This window comes from Nicotiana sylvestris, chromosome 6, assembly GCF_000393655.2.
Source record: "Nicotiana sylvestris chromosome 6, ASM39365v2, whole genome shotgun sequence".
Classification (NCBI taxonomy): Eukaryota; Viridiplantae; Streptophyta; class Magnoliopsida; order Solanales; family Solanaceae; genus Nicotiana; species Nicotiana sylvestris.
In genome coordinates, this window is record NC_091062.1 from 59,891,275 (window position 1) to 59,912,169 (window position 20,895).

A 20,895-nucleotide genomic window follows, 5' to 3' on the forward strand; every position below is an offset into this window, starting at 1 on the left:
CCATGATTTGGAATTGGCTGCAGTAATATATGCTTTGAAGATATGGCGGCACTACTTATACGGCGTCCATGTTGACATCTACACAGATCACAAGAGTTTACAATACATCTTCAAGCAGAAAGAGTTGAATTTGAGGCAGCGTAGGTGGCTTGAATTATTGAAAGACTACGACGTCGAGATATTGTATCATCCCGGTAAAGCCAATGTTGTGGCAGATGCTCTCAGCCGTAAATCAATGGGAAGCTTAGTACATATTGAGGCAGGTAGATGGGGGTTGATTAAAGAGCTTCATCAGCTAGCCAATATGAGAATCAGATTGTTAGACTCTGATGACGGAGGTGTTACTGTACAGAATACATCAGAATCATCTTTGGTAGCCGAGGTAAAAGCACGACAATATGAAGATCCTATCTTAGTACGATTAAGAGAAAGCATTCAACAGTGTAAAAGTATGGCTTTTGGGATCGGAAAAGATGGGGCACTGAGATACCAGAGCCGATTGTGTGTGCCTAATGTGGCAGGGTTGCGAGAGAAGATTATGAATGAGATTCATCAATCCCGATATTCCATCCATCCCGGCTCGACAAAGATGTATCATGATGTCAAGGAGCAGTATTGGTGGGATAATATGAAGAAGTCTATTGCAGAATTTGTGGCCCAGTGTCCCAATTGTCAACAAGTAAAGATAGAACATCAGAAACCCGGTGGATTGCTTCAAAATATAGAGATTCCGACCTGGAAGTGGGAGGTGATTAATATGGACTTCATTATTGGATTACCTCGCTCTTATCATAAGTTTGACTCCATCTGGGTGATAATTGATCGACTTACAAAATGTGCCCATTTTCTGCCAGTGAAGACAACTTACACGGCTGAAGATTATGCGAAGTTGTATATCAAGGAGATTGTTAGGCTTCATGGTGTGCCCATATCTATTATATCAGACCGAGGAGCTCAATTTACGGCTAACTTTTGGAGGTCTTTCCAGAAGGGTTTAGGCACACAAGTAAATCTCAGCACTGCATTTCATCCGCAGACTGACGGACAGGCTGAACGTACCATTCAGACACTGGAAGATATGCTACGAGCATGTGTTCTAGATTTTAAGGGGAATTGGGATGATCATCTTCCACTCATAGAATTCGCCTATAACAATAGCTACCATTCCAGTATTAAAATGGCCCCATATGAGGCACTATACGGGAGGAGATGTAGATCACCAGTTGGATGGTTCGAAGTCGGTGAAACAGAATTATATGGGCCAGATTTGATTCACCAAGCTATTGAGAAGGTGAAAGTGATACAGGAGCGATTGAGGACGGCACAAAGCAGGCAAAAATCTTATTCTGATGTCCGACGTCGTGATCTAGAGTTTGAGGTTGGTGATTGGGTTTTCCTGAGGATCTCACCAATGAAGGGTATTATGCGTTTTGGGAAGAAAGGTAAGCTGAGTCCAAGGTATATCGGGCCGTATAAAATTCTTCGACGGATTGGACAGGTTGCTTATGAGTTAGAATTGCCATCCGAATTGGAATTTGTTCACCCGGTATTCCATGTATCTATGTTGAGAAAATGTATTGGAGACCCTTCTCGAGTCATCCCTATCAAAGATGTACAAGTTACAGAGGACCTATCATATGAAGAAGTGCCAGTGGCGATATTAGATCGGCAAGTCCGCAAGCTGAGAACAAAAGATGTAGCTTCCGTCAAAGTATTGTGGAGGAACAAAAATATGGAAGAAATGACATGGGAAGCAGAAGAGGAGATGAAGTCTAAATACCCTTACTTATTCCAGAATAAAGATAACAAGGATGCTGGTGGAAGACAGAATACATTGGAAGGTGAAACGGCTCTATGAGGTAAGCAATAATTTGAGAATACTCCTCCTTAATACAAAATGGTGATATGTAGATAATGTAAATACGCATAATGCTTTGTGTAGCCTTGTGAAGCCATATGTTGGGATTAATTACTTGCAAGTTTTGCTAGTGACCATTTTATAGGGGAAAATTGATCGGAAATTTCAATTGGAATCCACGATGATTTAAACTCCCCATAAACCCTTACATTCGAGGACGAATGTTCCTAAGGGGGAGGGTGTTACAACCCATATCCACATGTGTTAGTTCATGTCATATATTAGTTAACATAAATCCAAGAAGGAATTATCTTTGAGATGATAAGAAGTCAATCCTATTGGTCTTAAGTGATACAAGAGTGTATAAGGGTGATTAACCAGTATTAGAAGTTAAACGAATCAAGGATGTTGTAACTCGAATTTTCAGGTAATCTAGCGGTGCTTAATACACTCAAGAGGTCATTTATGAAGGTATTTTAATCATATAATATCCGTATCATAAGTCTTGAAGTCAAACGAGTTATGAAACAAAAGTCGACAAAAGTTGTCGCAACTTAGGTTCATAATTTTACTTAAACATTAGGTCAAATGTTTCTAATCTTTTCTCATAATTTACAAGGAATTACGGGGTTATCTACCAACCAAATTAATGATCTAGGAGTCTAGTTTCCAACGCATTAAACCGTTCATCGATACGATCTCGGAGTAGAGAGATATTCGCATTTTCGCGAGACTGCGCCAAGCACCTCTCTATGGGGCCCACTAAGTCGGTTTAAGATATTTGGACCTATATAGGATGCCTCCAACCCGTTTTAAGTCATTTATTTTCACTATTTTCAGACCTTAGAACCCTAGGAACATCCTCTCAAGGTTCTCTCAAGATTCAAGACCCAAAAAAAGGGCAAACAACACAAATCAAGTGTCGGGAATTCCGTGGCGCTAGTAAGTCTCTTGTTCTTCTTGTTGTTGCTCATTTTTGTGTTGTTCCAGCTCGTGTGGGAGGTTGTTTTAAAGGGTTTATGTTCTGTAAATACTCCCTCATGTTCTTAATATCAATCCTAGGTGATTTCAAGCCTTCTAAAGTGATTCTAGTGCCGAAAAACACTAATTGATCGCTAGTTTCGCTTTTTTGTTGTTGTGGCAGCATTGGAGGGATATTTCATGGAAATTTAAGGTCAAATTGGAGTTGTTCTTTCTGTATAAAGGTAAGGAACCTCTTACTCTATATGTATTTAAGATTATCCAAGTTGCGGCTAAGCCATTGAAGCTAGAACTTGTGAGATATATATCGAAAGGCTTGGTAGTAATGTTATTGTTTTGTGGACTGTTTTGCGTTGTTGTTGGGCTGCGTATTTTACTACTATCTTGTGGAGTTTTGGAGGAGTAAGGGTGTGGATAAAAACCATATATATGTAGGGTTATGGGCTGATAGTTATCCATAACATTTCCAGGTTGTTTGACACGACTACGGTGGTCATCGTATGTATGGAGTGATAAGGCTGTGTGTGGACTATTTTGGGAGGCTCAATATGTTTATTATTGATGTTGTTTGGGCTGTTTGGTGACTGTTTTGAATGGTGTGAGGTCATATATATAGGGGAGGTGTTGTCCGTTTCATCGTAAAATAGGTTGTGGTCGATACATAATAGTTATGACGCTTAAATGATAACGATAGTATCGTTTCTCTTATTGTAGACTAAGGAGTTTTGACAATTGCATAGCTTGAGATTGGGGCAGTATATACAAGGTATGTGAGGCTATCCCTTTCCTTCTTTTGCACGACTCCGATTGTACATAATGTAATGAACGAGCTTCCAAGATACTCTACTCTTAGAAGCTAGCAGTACTTACATTGTTTTCCCTCTTATGGAACGATTGATGTTAATGTTGCTTCTCTTATTCTTATGTTATCAATGTTGTTGGTACTTCCTGATTCTTATAAGGTTCATAGTGAAGAGTTAGTCCTAATAACGTGTACAGAGGATACCGACCTTACGTCACTCCGAAAGGTTTAGAATGTGATTCCATGAGTCGAGCATGCATTATATATATGTATCTATTTTACTCTACCGAGCCACGCTATAGTTGGCCGGGTACGGCACCTATTGTGCAACCACTGATCAGTTGGGTTTTACCGAGCTCCACGTGGCCGGGTACGATTCTACCGAGCCTATTATGGCCGGGTACGATATGATGATGATGATGCCCACAGAGGCGAATGCTTTAAAGGTTTATGTATTTATACATATGTATCATGCATTTCATGTAAGTAGCCCTCAGAGGTACTAAGATGTTACAGGTTGTATATTCTCTATCCTTGCTTACATTACTGATCGTATTTATGGTTCCTTGCCTTACATACTCAGTACTTTATTCGTACTGACGTCCTTTTATTTGTGGACGCTGCATGTCGTGCTGCAGGTCCTGATAGACAGGCAGGTGCAGCTCCCCCACCACAGTAGACTGTCTAGTTCAGCGGTGATTGGCGAGATCCCTTCTCCGGACTTGCCTTGGTCTTGGTATGCAATTTTTGTTATAGACATTATGGGTATGTCGGGGCCCTGTTCCGGCTATGTTGCAACACTTATGTTCTTTTAGAGGCTCATAGACAGGTGTCGGCTCATGTATAGTTTGGTATGCCTTGTCGGCTAGTTTTTGTTGTATAGTCTTTCATAGTAGCGTGGTAGCTCATACCTTATACGTAGTTTCTTGATTGTCTGGTCATCCCCTGCTATGTATGTTCATACCGTCATATTTTATTGTTGGTTGTCCATGATCTAGGTCTACCATTTATATTGATCTCGTCAGCCTTAAAAGATAATAATGAAGGTTAGATGAAATGTACGTTGGTGCTCGGCAAGTGTGGTTGGGTGCTAGTCATGGCCCTTCAGTTTGGGTCGTGACAAAAGGTTTCAAGATTAGTTCATTTTACTCCATTTTTTAGACCTAAATTGCGTAAGAGGGACTGTTTTAGAAGATTTTTACCCCAACTTCAAAGGTTAGTAATTCCAACTTATATTTGATTAATTATCATAATTCATCATAGATATAATCCCTAAATGTTATAGTTATGCAATTTATCATGCTTATTATTGCTATACATGTGGTTAGTAAGTATGAGGTAATTGCTCCATGGGCATTCCAATGTGGTTTGGTACATTGGATCGAGTTGCACTCTGCAACGATGCTATAATTAGACCGGATTATACGCTTCAATAATATGGCCATTGGATCGGGTTTCTCACCACAATGGTATTGTTTTGGATCAGATTACACGGCGCAATATTGTTATGTTCGAATATGATATCTTGTGCTTAGTTCATGTATATTGCTTCTCCTTGGTAGAATCTGCTACATAAGTTCATGCTATGTTGTTATCTTCGTGAGATCAGCAGTCCTTCAGTGTGCCACCAGCACCTATCAGTGCACCACCGCTTCAGAGTTTTCAGGGTCGCCAGCCCCAGCAACCGAGGGCTTATTTTACTTGTGGCGACCCGAGGCACATTGTTAGGTATTTCCCTCGAGCTTCGAGCAGTTCTCCACATCAGGGTTCTCGTGTTATGGTTCACGCACTAGATGTTCCACAGACCGCCCAGCAAGTTAGAGGTGGGGTAGAGGTGCTAGAGGTGGAGGTAGAGGTCCTAGAGGTGGAGCTCAGGCCGCCAGAGGTGGAGGCCAGCCAGCTGCAGGTCGTCCCAGGGAGGTAGTTCAGGGTGGTGGGGCCCAACCCCGATGTTATGCTCTCCCAGCCAGGCCCGAGGCTAAGGCTTTAGATGCAGTTATTATAGGTACGGTTCTGGTTTGTGATAGAGATGCTTCAGTGTTATTTGATCCAAGGTCTACATAACTCTATTGATTCATTTGCTATGTTAGCATATGCCTTCATGAAAGCACATGCCCGGGCCACAAAGGTGGCCACGAGAAAATCAGACGTCTTCAAAATAAAGCAAAGGAACGACGAGATGCTAAGGGAGTTCTTGTCCCGGTTTCAGAGAATAGAATTACCACCGGTCTCCAATGATTGGGTAGTACAGGCCTTTATGCAGGGTCTGAATGAAAGGGGCTCGATCGCATCTCGACAGTTGAAACACAAATTGATCGAATATCCAGTTGTGACATGGTCGGATGTGCACAATCGTTACCAATCAAAAAGCAGGGTCGATGATGACCAGTTGGGAGCCCCCTTGGGTTCAGTTCATCCTAACAGATTCGCAGCCAAGCCCCCGAGGGACACAGACCGGGAATCGAGATTCAACAAATAATGGTATCAGCCATATGCCGATCGAAGGAACAGTGGGCCCGAGCCACAACACTCTTCGAAGCGATCGGAGAAACGATCGAGGTCAAAGTTCTCGGGGACTCATGAGTAAAAGCTGGTTCGATAAGCACACCGATCCCGCCGAGGCTCCTCGATTATCAGAGTACAACTTCAGCAAAGATGCATCAGGGATTGTCTCAGCTATTAGGAGAATCAAAGACACCAAGTGGCCCACGTCAATACAGACTGATCCTTCTCAAGGGAACACGAACTTGATGTGCAAATATCATGGCACACATGGTCATAGAACGGAAGATTGCAGGCAGCTAAGGGAAGAAGTGGCTCGGTTGTTCAACGAGGGACACTTTCGAGAATTTATAAGTGATCGAGCTAAGAATCACTTCAGGGAAAGGGATGCAAGGAAAACTGAGCAAGAAGAACCACAACATGTAATCCACATGATCATTGGCGGAGTCAATTTCAAGCGCACCAAAGTATCAATCACTAGAGAAAAACGGACTCGGAGCTATGTGCCCGAGGACGTCTTATCATTCTGTGACGAGGAAGCAGAAGGCACATCTCAACCTCACAACGACGCCCTGGTGATCTCTATCCTTTTGAATAAAATTCAAGTTAAACGTGTTTTAGTAGATCCAGGTAGCTCAGCAAACATAATCAGATCGAGGGTCGTAGAACAACTCGGCATACAAGATCAGAACTTGCATCCCGGGTCCTGAATGGCTTCAACATGGCAAGCAAAACAACAAAGGGAGAAATTATCTTGCCAGTAAACGTAGCCGGGACCATACAAGATACGAAGTTCCATGTCATCGAGGGTGACATGAGTTATAACGCACTCCTCAGGAGACCGTGAATACACAACATGAGGGCAGTACCTTCAACTCTTCACCAGATGATGAAGTTCCCAATAGAGGAAGGAGTAAAAACAGTCTACGGGGAGCAACATGCTGCAAAGGAGATGTTTGCAATCAAGGAAGTGGTGCTGACTCCAGAGCCTTCAACCTCGAAGAAGTGGAGCACTAGAGGTAAGAAGGCGGCCAAATAGCAATCACCACCTCCAGCATAGATGGAGTCGGAGCAATAGGTAATCGAAGACAAAAATGAGGATTTCCTTACTCCTCGAACCTTCATCGTTCCCGAAGAATCTGATGCAACCAAATCAACTATCGAGGAGCTGGAGCAGATCATTTTGATCAAGTACATGCCCGAGAGAAAGGTATACTTGGGAACGGGATTAACCCCCGAACTCAGGAAAAAACTCATTCAATTTCTTATTGATAATATGCATTGCTTTGCTTGGTCCCACTTAGATACGATAGGGATTCCACCAAAAATCACCACATATCGGCTAAGCATCGATCCCAGGTTCAAATCGGTGAAGCAAAAAAGGAGGCCTCAGTCCGAGGTAAAGCATGCTTTCATAAAAGACGAGGTAACCAAATTTCTTAAAATAGGATCTATTCGGGAGGTAAAGTACCCCGAGTGGTTAGCCAACATAGTTGTAGTTCCTAAAAAAGGAAACAAACTTAGAATGTGTGTAGACTATAAGGACTTGAACAAAGCATGTCCAAAATATTCTTTTCCACTGCCCAACATCGATCGTATGATCGATGCCACGGTCGGCCACGAGATTCTAACCTTTCTCGATGCCTACTCTGGGTACAATCAGATTTAGATGAACCCGGGAGACCGGGAAAAGACGTTGTTTATTACTAAATTTGGGATTTATTGTTACAACGTAATGCCCTTCGGATTAAAAAATGTAGGAGCTACATACCAATGCCTAGTTAACAAAATGTTTGAAGAATAAATAGGTAAAACAATAGAAGTTTACATTGATGATATGTTGGTTAAGTCTCTGCACGCAGAGGACCATTTGACTTATTTGCATAAGACATTCAAAATCCTGAGAAAATACAACATGAACCCAGAGAAATGTGCCTTCGGAGTTGGCTCGGGTAAGCTCCTCGGCTTCATGGTATCAAATCGGGGTATCGAAATCAACCCCGATAAGATCAAGGCTATCGAGGATATCACGATTGTGGATAGTGTGAAGGCCTTGCAAAGGCTAACAGGGCGAATAGTTGCCTTGAGTCGATTCATTTCGAGGTCGTCGGATCGGAGTCACCAGTTCTTTTCCTTGATCAAAAAGAAAAAAGGATTTCGCGTGGACCCCAGAATGTCAGTGAGTCTTAGAAGAATTAAAGCGATATCTGTCGAGTCCGCCTTTGCTTTACACCCCGAAGGTAGATGAAAAACTTTATCTATACTTGGTAGTGTCCGAGATAGCGGTAAGTGGGGTACTAGTTCGAGAAGAGCAAGGTACGTAATTTCCTATTTATTACGTAAGTCGAACTCTAGGAGATGTTGAAACTAGATATCCTCATTTAGAAAAATTAGCACTTGCATTGATAAGCGCACTCGAAAGTTAAAACTATATTTTCAATGTCATCCTATATGTTTTATTAACCATTTACCCCCTTTGAAATGTTTTGCATAAGCCCGAGCTATCGGGCTGATTGGCCAAATGGTCCATCAAACCTAGTGGGTACGATATCAAATATCAACCCCGAATGGCCATCAAGTCTCAAATCCTAGCTGATTTCATGGACGATTTTATGCCAACCTTCGTACCCGAAGTAGAGAAAAAACTCCTATTGAGTTCGGGTACAACATCGGGGGTATGGACCCTTTTTATAAACGGTGCCTCGAATGTGAAGGGGACGGGTTCGGCATTGTTTTGAAGCCACCCACGGGTGATACCATTAGGCAATCTATCAAAACTCCAAGATTAACTAACAATGAGGCTGAGTATGAGGCCATGATTGTAAATCTTGAGCTAGCTAAAAGCTTGGGAGCAGAAGTCATCGAGGCCAAAAGCGATTCTTTATTGGTGGTAAACCAAGTGAATAAAAGTTTCAAGGTTCGAGAGGATAGAATGCAACGGTACTTGGACAAGCTAGAGGTAACTTTGCACCGCTTCAAGGAGTAGAATCTGGATCATGTGCCTCGAGAACAAAATAGTGAGGCCGATGCACTTGCTAATTTGGGATCCTCGATCGAAGAAGATGACATCGTCCCGGGGACTGTCGTCCAATTATTGAGGTCCATGGTTGAAGAGGGTCATGCCGAGATAAATTCAACTAGTTTAACGTAGGACTAGAGGAATAAGCATGTCGACTATTTGAAGAGTGGAAAACTCTCATTGGACCACAAAGAATCGAGGGCCCTACAAGCCAAGGCTGCTAGGTTTGTGTTAGATGAAGATGAAATATTGTACCGAAGAACATTCAATGGACCATTGGCGGTTTGCTTAGGGTCAGGGGACACCGATTATGTTCTACGAGAAATCCACGAAGGCACTTGTGGGAACCATTCTGGTGTCGAATCTTTGGTCCGCAAAATTATCAGGCCAGGTTACTACTAAGATAGCATGGGAAAAAAATACTAAGGAATTTGTCAAAAAATATGATAAGTGTCAACGATTTGCACCGATGATCCATCAGCCCGGGGAACAACTTTATTCGGTCTTATCCCTGTGGCCTTTCATGAAATGGGGAATGGATATAGTCGGCCCTCTACTAATTGCCCCAGGTAAAGCTAAATTTATTTTGTTTATGACTGATTATTTTTCTAAGTGGGTGGAAGTATATGCCTTCGAGAAGGTCAGAGAAAAAAAAGTTATTGACTTCATCTGGGACCACATCATATGCCAGTTCGGGATACCTGCCGAGATTGTATGTGACAATGGAAAGCAATTCATAGGCAGCAAGGTGACGGAGTTCCTCGAGGCGCACAAAATAAAGAGGATCTTTTAGACACCATACCATCCAACTAGAAACGGACAGGCCGATTCAACAAATAAAACTATCATTCAAAACTTGAAGAAAAGATTGGACGATGCGAAAGGGAAATGGAAAGAAGTTTTACCCGAGGTCCTTTGGGCATATCGGACAACATCGAAGTCTAGAACGGGGACCACCCCATTTTCTCTAGTATATGGATCTGAGGCCCTCATCCCTGTCGAGGTCGGAGAACCCAGCTCCAGGTTTCGCCATGCCTCGGAGGAATCAAATCACGAGGCCATGAATGCTAGCCTCGAGTTGTTATATGAAAGGCGAGAAACGACGCTCGTTCGGATGGCCGTACAGAAGCAAAGGATCAAAAGATACTACAATAGAAGAACCAACCTTCGACATTTCGGAATCGGGGACTTAGTTCTACGAAAGGTCACCCTCAATACTCGAGACCCAAATGAAGGGAAACTGGGCACGAATTGGGAAGGACCGTACCGAGTCCTCGGAGTTGTTGGTAAAGGATCTTACAAACTTAGCACAATGGAAGGTGAACAACTGCCAAACAATTGAAATATATCATTGCTCAAACGGTACTACCGCTAAAGTATGACTTTATCCTTTTGTCCATTTGAGTTTAAAACTAACTCATTACATATCTTCGATCGAAGCTATCGAAGGCATACGATCTCGAAGGCATCATTTTTTACACGAAGGCCTTAGGTTTTAAAGCATGTGTTGCACTATTTTTCCCTTAGATCGGATTTTGTCCCAAATGGGTTTTACCGGCAAGGTTTATAATGAGGCAACAACTATGTGCTACCTAAGGAGAACTCAATAGTATCCAAGATTTCTTTTCAATCAACCTCGAATACTGGGGGCATCACCCTCGGAGGTTGTATTTTTGAGGAAAATACTTCACGCCTAAGAGGGCCTCGATAGGAGAACTTTGTAATGGGCCAAACGGTCAAATGAACTGTGTCCATATAGAATAGTCGAGCCCCGACGGCAAAACATGTACGCAAGTATCAATTATTTGAAGAAGCATTCTGGTTATTTCAAAAACACTTTGTGTCTCAAAGAAGTTTACTATTATACGAGCTCTACATTTACAATCCTACGGGAAGCGGCTCAAGAGCCAAAACACAAATGCACCCCGAAATACTCGGGGACAGTCATCGACAGTCAGCACATCCGAGTCATTGCAAACTCGGACTCATAAGACCTCAAAGAGGCACCCCCTCGAAACAAAGGCCAAGGCCAAGGCCAATATACTTGGGGACTAACTTTTCGGACAAGTTCGAAAGGTTATCGGGAAACAAATCCAAGTGACATACCCGAAGGATACGACCATATTAAAGACTACGGTCATATAAAAAGTCTACTGCCAAAATAATGCGGCTCAGAGACATCCGACTTCCGCTATAAATTAAAGGCCTTCAAATATTGAGAAACCGGTTAAATCAGGCTACCCTCGGCAAAAGCAAAATATAAAGGGCTTCGATAAATTCAACCCTCGAAAAATCTAAGGGGCTTTGATAAATTCAGCCCTCGAATAATCAAAAGGCTTCGATAACATCAGCCTTCGGAAAAACCTCAAAAGGTATTTGTTTATATTTACACAAACAAATTACTAATAAGGTTCTGATACGTCGAACCTTCGAAAAACCCAAACTGGTACAAAAAACACATGCTAAGGCATACAAAAAATTTTACTAAGTCTTTTTGCCGGAAAGAGGTAAAAATTATAGCTATTTTAGAGGCCGAAATGGCCCAACTTAAAGAGCCTAAGGGTTGATGTATAGGAGCCTAAGGGCCGAAACATATAGAGGTCGAGACCTCGTTCTCACTCGACTCAGACTCGGGAATTCTGGCATCCCAAGCTTGTATCCAGGTGATTTAAGCTCGAGAATTACCTAAGACCTTAAGAGTCATTATGTCAATAAATAAAAAACCTAAGGGTCCATTATGTTCTTAGTTCAAACCAATACTCAGACTGATCATTTGGGTTGTACAATTGAATTTTCCATAAATAAAGACAAGATGGGATTCATCACAAGCCAAGATTGAAACAAAGAGTTCCTTTGTATTTCCAAAGGATATTTAAAAAATACGCGCGAGGGGTCCTTACACAAAAGACACTAAGGAGAAATAAAGAAACCTAAAAACTACTCCGGGGTTGCATCTTCAACAACTGCATCTCCTTCGGGAGCTACGTCTTTGAGAGCCTTATCCTCAGGGCCTTCATCTTCGTCTCCCCCACTGTCAGAGCAACTGGTTGAATCTTTGTCATTAGAAAGAAAAGTCGCGTCCTCCTCTTCCGAAGTTTTAGCCTTTTCAATATCAGCCGAGAGATCGAAGCGACGAGCATGCACTTCCTCGGGGGTTTCTCTCCGAGACTGTCACCTAGCATGGTCAAGTGTACACGATAACCTGACTTCAACAGCAGCGGAGATCTCCTTTGCCTGTGTATTAGCTGCTTCAGCGTCGGCTCGGTACGAAGATATAATTGCCTCAGTGTCAGATTTGGCCTTGGCCAGCTCAACAGCGAATTTAGCTTTAAGGTCCTCGATTTCGCAGCCTCGAGCTAGGCTCTCCTCCTTCACCCTTTGAAACTGGCATTTGAGTGAAGTCAGCTGCTCTTGAAGAGTTTCTTTCTCTGAGGCGAGATTGTTCATGCCTTGCCTCCACCCCAGGGTCTTGGCCTCCTTCATCTTAAGCTCCTCCCAAAGTTGCTCCACCAACTCGCCCTTCTGTTGAAACTGCGAAATTGAAGCATTACAAACAAGTGCATAACAGGACCTCAAAGGCTATATTACATTTTCAACAAGCTCGGTCCGTTCTTGACAAGCCTTTGTCAATTCAACTCGGAGATCGTTGATCTCCACCTCTTTCTTGACATAGAGGATTTTAAGATTGTCCCTTTCTTCGGAGATCTTCTTAAGCTCGGCCTCACATCGAGCAAGCTCAGTTCGGGACTTGGAGAATGCTTTCTTATGGAGCACGACGACCTTCACAAATAGGGATAGGTTAGACTCAAAACAACAAAGATACAGTACAAGCGTAATTTCAAAAGACAAAAACTTACTTGTTTGAAGAGCCGCCGGGCCTCATCAAAAATAAAAGAAGCATCTGGGTCAGGGCCATCCTCGATCCCAACTAGGCATTCTCGAAAGATATCATGCCCTTTGTGGCTCGTCCCCACATCGGAAGATTTCATATTTCGAGCATCTCGGAATTTCCCCTCGGAGAATTCAGGGCCAGTCGGCAAATCATCCATATTTATTACCCCAAGTGATCCACTCGAGGTGTTCTCTTTTATTTGAAGGGGCTCGGGACCGGGCCCCTCGGTCTCACCTTCTAAATGACCTCCGAAATGAGGTGCTCTTTTGCTACCCGATGGCTCGGGGACTTTACTTGAGCTCCCCTCAGAGATTTCTTCGGTCCTAGAATGAACCGCATCTACCGCCACCAGTTCGGTAGACTTCGAAGAACCAGTGCTTCCTCTTTTATGAGCTACCAATAGGCAGTCGTCATCTTCTTCTTCTTCCTGGTCCTGGAGGCATTGAGACGTTTCCAGAGATAAGGCAACAGTATCGGCCTTAGGCTTTCGAACCGTGCTCTTCTTCGGCTTCGGGGTATTTGTAGACGACCCCTTGTTTCTCTTCTTTTCTTTGGGAGGCTTCGAGATCTCTTCTTCACCAGGTGGGGGCGGCCGTATTTCAACAGCTTCTCCGAGGCCTGCATAAAGATGAAGTAAGTATTGCATTGAGGAACACAAGTAAGCAAACAAGAAAACTCACCGTGGTTTTTTGCCTCCCATCGGCCCTTGGCTAAATCGCACCAGTAGCACTCCACATATGAAAAAGTAGAGGTCAGTTTACGGACCCAACCCTCGAGGTCCAGGACCTCTCCAGGAAACCAAGCGGTAGCTGCACCATCGGAAAGGGGTTATATCGAAAAAAAAGATAAAACCATGAAAGAAAAATGGAAGCAAGGTATAAAGTTATTACTGTGTATTTATGTTTCATATTCCATTCCTCGGGAAATGGCATTCTCTCAGCAGGAATCAGGTCAAAGGTCCTGACTCGGACAAACCGGCTCATCTATCATCGGTCTTTGTTCTCATCGATGCTGGAGAAGAGAGATTTTGAGGATCAGCGTTGCAGTTTCATCAAGCCACCTCGGTATAGTCAAGGTTTGTACAGCCTGATTAGATGGTCGAGGGTGAAAGGCATCCCCTCGGCCTAGCTCGAGAAGAATCTGATCAAATGAACAATTTGCCAGAATGAAGGGTAGATTTGACCAAGCGTCACTTGGTATCATTGGCAGAAGTCGAGAATAACTGGATCTATGGGACCTAGAGCTGGATTCGCCGGGCCCAGCGTAAATGGGTAGGTGTACACGCTTAAATACCCCGCTTTATGGGTAGTAATGTCCTCTTCTGGGAAGGAATAACTACATCTTTGTCATCCCAGTTGCAATCCTTCTTTACCTGCTCAAGCTCATACTTGGTTATCAAACATATATATCGAGACATGGGCTCACATCGGCCTGGCGTCAATACAGGTTTTTCAATGAAATCGGATGTTATTTCACACGGCGGGGGAATACATTCCTCGATGCGAGGTGGCACCACCGGTTTACTTCTGGATGGCCGTGATGACGAAGAGGCTTTTTCTTGTTGGGAACGGTTTTGGATGTTTTAGCCATTATAGAGCAAGTGAAGAAGAAAAGGTTGTTGATGGAGTAAAGAACAAATTGAGAAAAGTATGGTTTCAGGGAAATTGAAAGAACTAGCAAGATTTGGCAACGAATTGAGAAGTAAAGTTTGCAAAATTATGAAGTTAGCCTATTTATAGAAGTCACTTAAGCATATTGGGGAAGCCAAAAGGCCGACCATCAGCCGCCTCTAATTAATGACCTTGGAAACTGTGCTGACGCGACCTTTCACTCACTTCAGACGCTAACATCACGAGATCGGCACCATGATCGAGACATCGAGGAGATCGAGACTCAAGTTGTTTCTTATCGTCTTATTTCGAGTTCGAGCAAGTGCTCACTCGACTACTAAGCCCAAGGGCTACCCAAGTTTGAGAAAATTCTCACTCGGGGACTATAAAAAAGCCTAAGGACTGACTTTATTTCGAGTTCGAGCAAGTGCTCACTCGACCACTAATCCAACGGGCTACCCGATTTTGAGAAAATTCTCACTCAGGGACTGTCTACGAAGCCTAAGGGCTAACTTTATTTCAAATTCGAAACCTTGCTCTCACTCAACTCGGACTCAGGAGTCCCGATGTACCGAGCTCGCATCAAATCAATTTGAGCTTAGCTCGAGGATTAACAAAAACCTTAAGGGGTATTATATTGATCGATTAAAAACCTCAGGGTTTATTATGTTCTGAGACCGGTATTCGGACTAATCACCAAAGTTATGCAATCAAATTTTTCACAAATAAAGACGGAATGGAATTCAACACGAGCCAAAAACGAGACAAATAGATCCTTTTGTACAGATGGTTACAAAATATATTTACAACATCCATGAAGGATCCTTAAACATGAACAAATATGCAAAAAACAAAAACCAAGAACCTAATCTACTTTTAGGGCCACGTCCTCGAGAGCGGCATCTTCGGGAACCTCCTTCCCGGGGACCCCATTTTGATCTTTGGAAATGTTTGTGTGCTTGAAGAAATTGAAGGCAGAAAACCCTCGATAAATGTAACTTTATTTCTAGCGGCGGGGATTGAGCATTCTATTGAAATTTTTGGCCATAATCTGTTAAAAAAGTGCGGCAGAAGAACAGGACTAGAAGGGAAGACAAGAAGATGTAGCTTCACCTTCTATCACAAGAAAAAACAAAAAAAGGTTGCAACATGCACGAGCAATGATCCAAGAATATTCATCCTTGGGACGTTGTACCGGTGTAGGATGCAAAATTTAGTAAATAATAGTACAACCTCACTCCATGGAAAGAAAAAGGAATAAAGTGCCCCACCAGGTTAAAGTTAAGAAGAGATGAGCGGCAGTGTGAACTTCACACATTTTATGATGCGGGAAGGATTCTGTGCCCTTCTCTCATTGTTTCAAATCGGAGCTTTGAAAAGGGGAGCCTTGGCGTAACTGGTAAAGTTGTTGCCATGCGACCAGGAGGCCGCAGGTTCGAACCATGGAAATAGATGGTTAGAAACAGAAATAAAAAAGGGAAAGAATCAAAGTAAATGAAGATGAAATGAGTACAGCTCTTTGTTCAACAGAGTAGCCTCATATTTATAGAAAGGCGACGACGGTTCAGCGGCGCTAGTGGCCAACCAGTGCTAGCGCGCTGATATGACATTTTCGATCACTTCAAGTGCCTACGTCACGGTCATGACGTCATCGTAAGAGGCTCGGGAAAATCGAGGTTCAAATCGTTTCTTATCATCTCATTCTAAGAAACGTGGGGACTATCTGTATACGGTCAAAATCGTATGCCTCCGATTTATAGGCTTGAGGGTCCATCCTAGGCTCGAGTCCGGGCGAGGTCGAGTTCGAGACCGGCGGACCAGACTTGAGCTCGAAGTCAGAGTGCAATGCCCGGAGATGGGAGTTCGAGGAATACCGGGGTCAAGTATGCTCGACCCCAAAATAGTACTGTTATGGATTTGTACCAAAATGAGCTAGATTCCTGCCACGTCCCCAAAGTCATGGCGAAAATCCCGAAATAGGGTTGTAAGATTCCGTACTAGGCAGTTAGACAGCTGTACCAAGAATATTTCTTACTGTAAAAAGAAATATTCCTTATTTAGGGTTCCCCTATTATATAAAGGGGACCCCAATCATTTGTAAGATCATCTAATCATTGAGAAAAGAATATACTCTCTACCCTTTTACCTATTGTTCAATTGTCCTTAGCTTTACTACTCTTACTTTACTTTTCGGGGAAAGTGCACGGTTAGTCACTAATAACACATGTATTTACTTTTAAGCCACTGTTTAAAATATCTTTAGTCTTTAGCCACTGCTTTAATAAACTTTACCTGCCCCGACGAAAACACCCTTTTGCTCATAAAGTTCAAGACCAAATGTCCTTAACTTTTGAACTTGTAACTCTAAGTTCAGGACTTTAGGACTATATGTCCTTAACTTTTGAACTTGTAACTCTAAGTTCAGGACTACATGTCCTTAACTTTTGAACTTGGAACTCGAAGTTCATGACCACCTTCCTTAATTTTTGTGTTTGTAACTCTAAGTTAAGGACTATTAGTCCTTAACTTGTGAACTTGTAAGTCTAAGTTCAGGACCTATTATCCTTAACTTTTGAGCTTGTTAGTTTAAGTTCAGGACCAAGTGTCCTTAACTTTTGAACTTGTAACTGTAAGTTCAGGACCAAGAGTCCTTAACTTTTGAGCTTGTTAGTCTAAGTTCAGGACCTATTGTCCTTAACTTTTGAGCTTGTTAGTCTAAGTTCAGAACTTCAGGACATATTGTCCTTAACTTTTGAACTTGTAAGTGTAAGTTCATCACCTATTGTCCTTAACTTTTGAGCTTGTTAGTCTAAATTCAGGACCAAGTGTCCTTAACTTTTAAGCTTGTAAGTCTAAGTTCAGGACCAAGTGTCTTTAACTTTTGAATTTGTAACTGTAAGTTTACGATCCATAACGTAGCAGAAAACCAAAAATACATCACGGAAATCACAAACCGAAATCATCTACCACCATAATTGCATGCGATCAAAATTTCAGTTTCATATAATTCACCACTTTCTAACATTTCCAATTTGATTCGTTTCATACATAAGAAAATTATAGAAAAAAATTTCAGATCTGCGGTTGCTTTTCCAATTTAATATTTCTACTTGAATTTTCTTCTCGTAACTTGCAGAATCTTCCATTTTCTCTTGTATGCAAAAATTTTTAATTCGGATTACCAGTGACAACTGTGAGCTGGAATTTCTGCAATGAGTTATTAGAGGTCAGTCTCTGCTATGAGTTACCGGACACCATGTCCTTAATATTTACTCAGCAAAGGGTAAAAATATCTTTTCATATTAATTTTAAGAAAGCAGTGGCTACTTTTGCTCAACATTAAAAACACTGGATAAAAAGTAAATACCATATTAAAAAGTGGCTATCCCACGCCATTTCTACTTACTTTTCTTACTTAATTGTTCTTATTGCTTTAAGTCCATCTCGAAGTCACTAAGCTCGAGGCCACCACTGTCAAGTAACATTGATTTGATTCACTTATCTCTTTCATTTCTACTTCATATTTCTTGATTATTAATTGGTATTGAACTAAATCACATATCTTTAAAACCATAAATCAAATTTAATTGTTACTCGTATTTTCGAGGTAAACAATTATATTCTCTCTTTTTTTTTAAAAAGAATAATAATAACAGAGAAAATCATCGACGTGCATACTACATAGCGGACATTGAGTTGACACTACTCTCTAGTCTCCAGTAACAAATGAATGCTTTGAGTTTTCCAATCACATGTAATTCTTCAATCATTCGATCGACAAATATCAATGAGCATGCTTCCGTGAATAAATATGTTATTTGATAAGAACCTTTAGAGAACTGGTCACATACTTCCTCAATCATATTTTTATATAACACCCCCTATTTCGAGAAGTCCCAAATATTCACTTCCATTTGATGTTTCACAAGATAGTGTATACACTCTCATAAAATAGTATATACACACACTCTGCCAATCCATATCTAACACTAACTAGTAAGACATCTTAAAATACTAATTTTGATGTGATTTTCACATGTCTCATCAGCAGATTACATCTGTACTCAGTCAAACTCCAAAGGCCTAAAATATACACGGATCAAAATCACGGATGTAGACATTTTTGAACTGTTAGAACAGTCTCTTCTGTGAATCAAAGACAAAGACTACACATATTACATTTGAACTAGGGGTAGCAAGTGCGCGGTTTGGGTTGAAGTTGGGCGGTTTAAGATTGGCTGAATCACTAAATGGATCAGTGTCCAACCATGCCCAAAGGTTATATTGGCTATGATGGACTGGGCCAAAATGGGCTAAACAAAGGGACTTTTGCATCTATATCCGGTTCTCGGGTCACAATTGAACATATACCCACTTTGCAAAAAAAATTGCAAGCCTACCCACTTTACGATCAACTTCAGACTTATAGGGTCTGAAGTTATAAAAAATTAGTCTGAAGTGAAAAAATTGCACTTCAGATGTACTTAAAGCCAAATAGGTCTGAAGTGCAACCAATGGTTTCATGCACTTAAGGTCAATAAGTCTAAAGTGAAAAATTGCACTTCAGAGGCCAAAAGGTTTGAACTGCAATAGACGTTTTCCTACACTTAAGGCCAATAAGTCTGAAGTGAACACTTACAGTTAAGATGCACTTAAGGCCAAATAGGTCTGAAGTGTAACCAATGGTTTCATGCACTTAACACCAACAAGTGTGAAGTGAAAATTTGCATTTCAAATACACTTAAGGCCAAATAGGCCTGAAGTGCAAATTGTACAGAAACAGAAATTTGTTCTTCGAATTTTAACAATCCAATATACGATTCAATACCTAATTCTACTCCAAATGAGCTCAAATTTGAAACATAACCTCCAAAAATCATCAAGAACAAACCACAATCATCAATTTGTCAAAACAACAATAAATCTAGCAAACCCATTTTGCAATTAAAAAAAAAAAAAGAAATCCTAAACAATAGTAAAAATAAAGCGCCACAACAGCTCACCACAGTAAAACATCATAAACTACTTTAAAATATGTTCACAAACACCATATAAAATCATTGTTACTCGAAGAAGAAAAAAAAAACTGAAGTTATTTAAACTGTGGGTACAAGTTAAAAAAAAATTAAAAGTGATGAAAGAAAGAAGAGAAAGTGAGAACGTATAAAAATGATTAATGGCTATTCATGGGTCAATTTAGGCTAAAACTATGGCCTGATCTGGACTGCTGAAAATATTGGGTTTAGTTGGGTTGTGCCTTAACTAGCCCATCACTAATGCATCTCATGCCCAACCCATTAAAATTTGGGTGGGTTGGAGGGGTCAAATGGGCTTGGGCTGATTTCGCCACCCTCGAACTACAACAAATGATAAATCTGTCGTTCGGACATCTCTAGCTGGCAGCGCGTTTTGGTTTGTCCCCCTTTTCCGCTAGGTTTTGAACGCTAGAAAGGAGCAGAATGGCATAGGGTAGGGCATTAGCTGCTTCAAAATAGTTTTTCTAAATACTATCAGTAGGCACTTGTTACTGCATATTTAATAGCATAGAGAGGGGAAAGGACTAGGAGACAGGCAACAAATAGTGGTGAAAAGTATATTATATCACACATCATCAGTCAGTCAGGGTGCAATACTCAATGCACTAATAGGCATAATTGAAATCCATGTAAAAAGTTTTAAACATTTATTGGTGAAAATACCACTCATTCCTCTTGTTACTGCATATTTAATAGCATGGAGAGGGGAAAGGACTAGGAGACAAACAACAAATAGTGGTGAAAAGTATATTATACTTATCACACATCATCAGTCAGTCAGGGTGCAATACTCAATGCACTATGCATGATTGAAATCCATGTAAAAAGTTTTAAACATTTATTGGTGAAAATACCACACATTTCTCTTGTTAATGCATCTTTCATGGCATAGAGAGGGGAAAGGACTAGGAGAGAGGCAACAAATAGTGATGAAAAGTATACTATATCACATATCTTCAGTCAGTTAGGGTGCAATACTCAATGCACTAATAGGCATGATTGAAATCCATGTAAAAAGTTTCAAACATTTATTGGTGAAAATACCACTCATTTCTCTTGTTAATGCATCTTTCATAGCATAGAGAGGGGAAAGGACTAGGAGACAGGCAACACATAGTGGTGAAAAGTATATTATATCACACATATTCAGTCAGTCAGGGTGTAATACTCAATGCACTAATAGGCATGATTGAAA

General features: G+C 41.4%; 2 protein-coding genes across 2 annotated transcripts; both read left to right on the forward strand.

Annotated features, from left to right (window-relative positions):
- The first annotated feature begins 6,220 nt into the window (after positions 1–6,220).
- Positions 6,221–6,853, forward strand: LOC138870681 (uncharacterized). Its single transcript, XM_070148508.1, has one exon. It carries the CDS (start codon positions 6,221–6,223, stop codon positions 6,851–6,853), a length of 633 nt encoding a protein of 210 aa, XP_070004609.1.
- Positions 6,854–6,999: 146 nt separating this feature from the next.
- Positions 7,000–9,129, forward strand: LOC138870682 (uncharacterized). The gene is made up of 2 exons (XM_070148509.1): positions 7,000–7,162; positions 8,858–9,129. The coding sequence occupies exons 1-2, from the start codon at positions 7,000–7,002 to the stop codon at positions 9,127–9,129; spliced, it is 435 nt and encodes a 144-aa protein (XP_070004610.1).
- The last annotated feature ends 11,766 nt before the right edge of the window (positions 9,130–20,895 follow it).

Coding starts and splice junctions, on each gene's coding strand:
- LOC138870681 (XM_070148508.1), top strand. CDS start 6,221: ATGAGTAAAAGCTGGTTCGATAAGCACACCGATCCCGCCGAGGCTCCT.
- LOC138870682 (XM_070148509.1), top strand. CDS start 7,000: ATGAGGGCAGTACCTTCAACTCTTCACCAGATGATGAAGTTCCCAATA. Junction 7,163..8,857: donor GAAGAAGTGGAGCACTAGAG/GTAAGAAGGCGG, acceptor TCGAATGTGAAG/GGGACGGGTTCGGCATTGTT.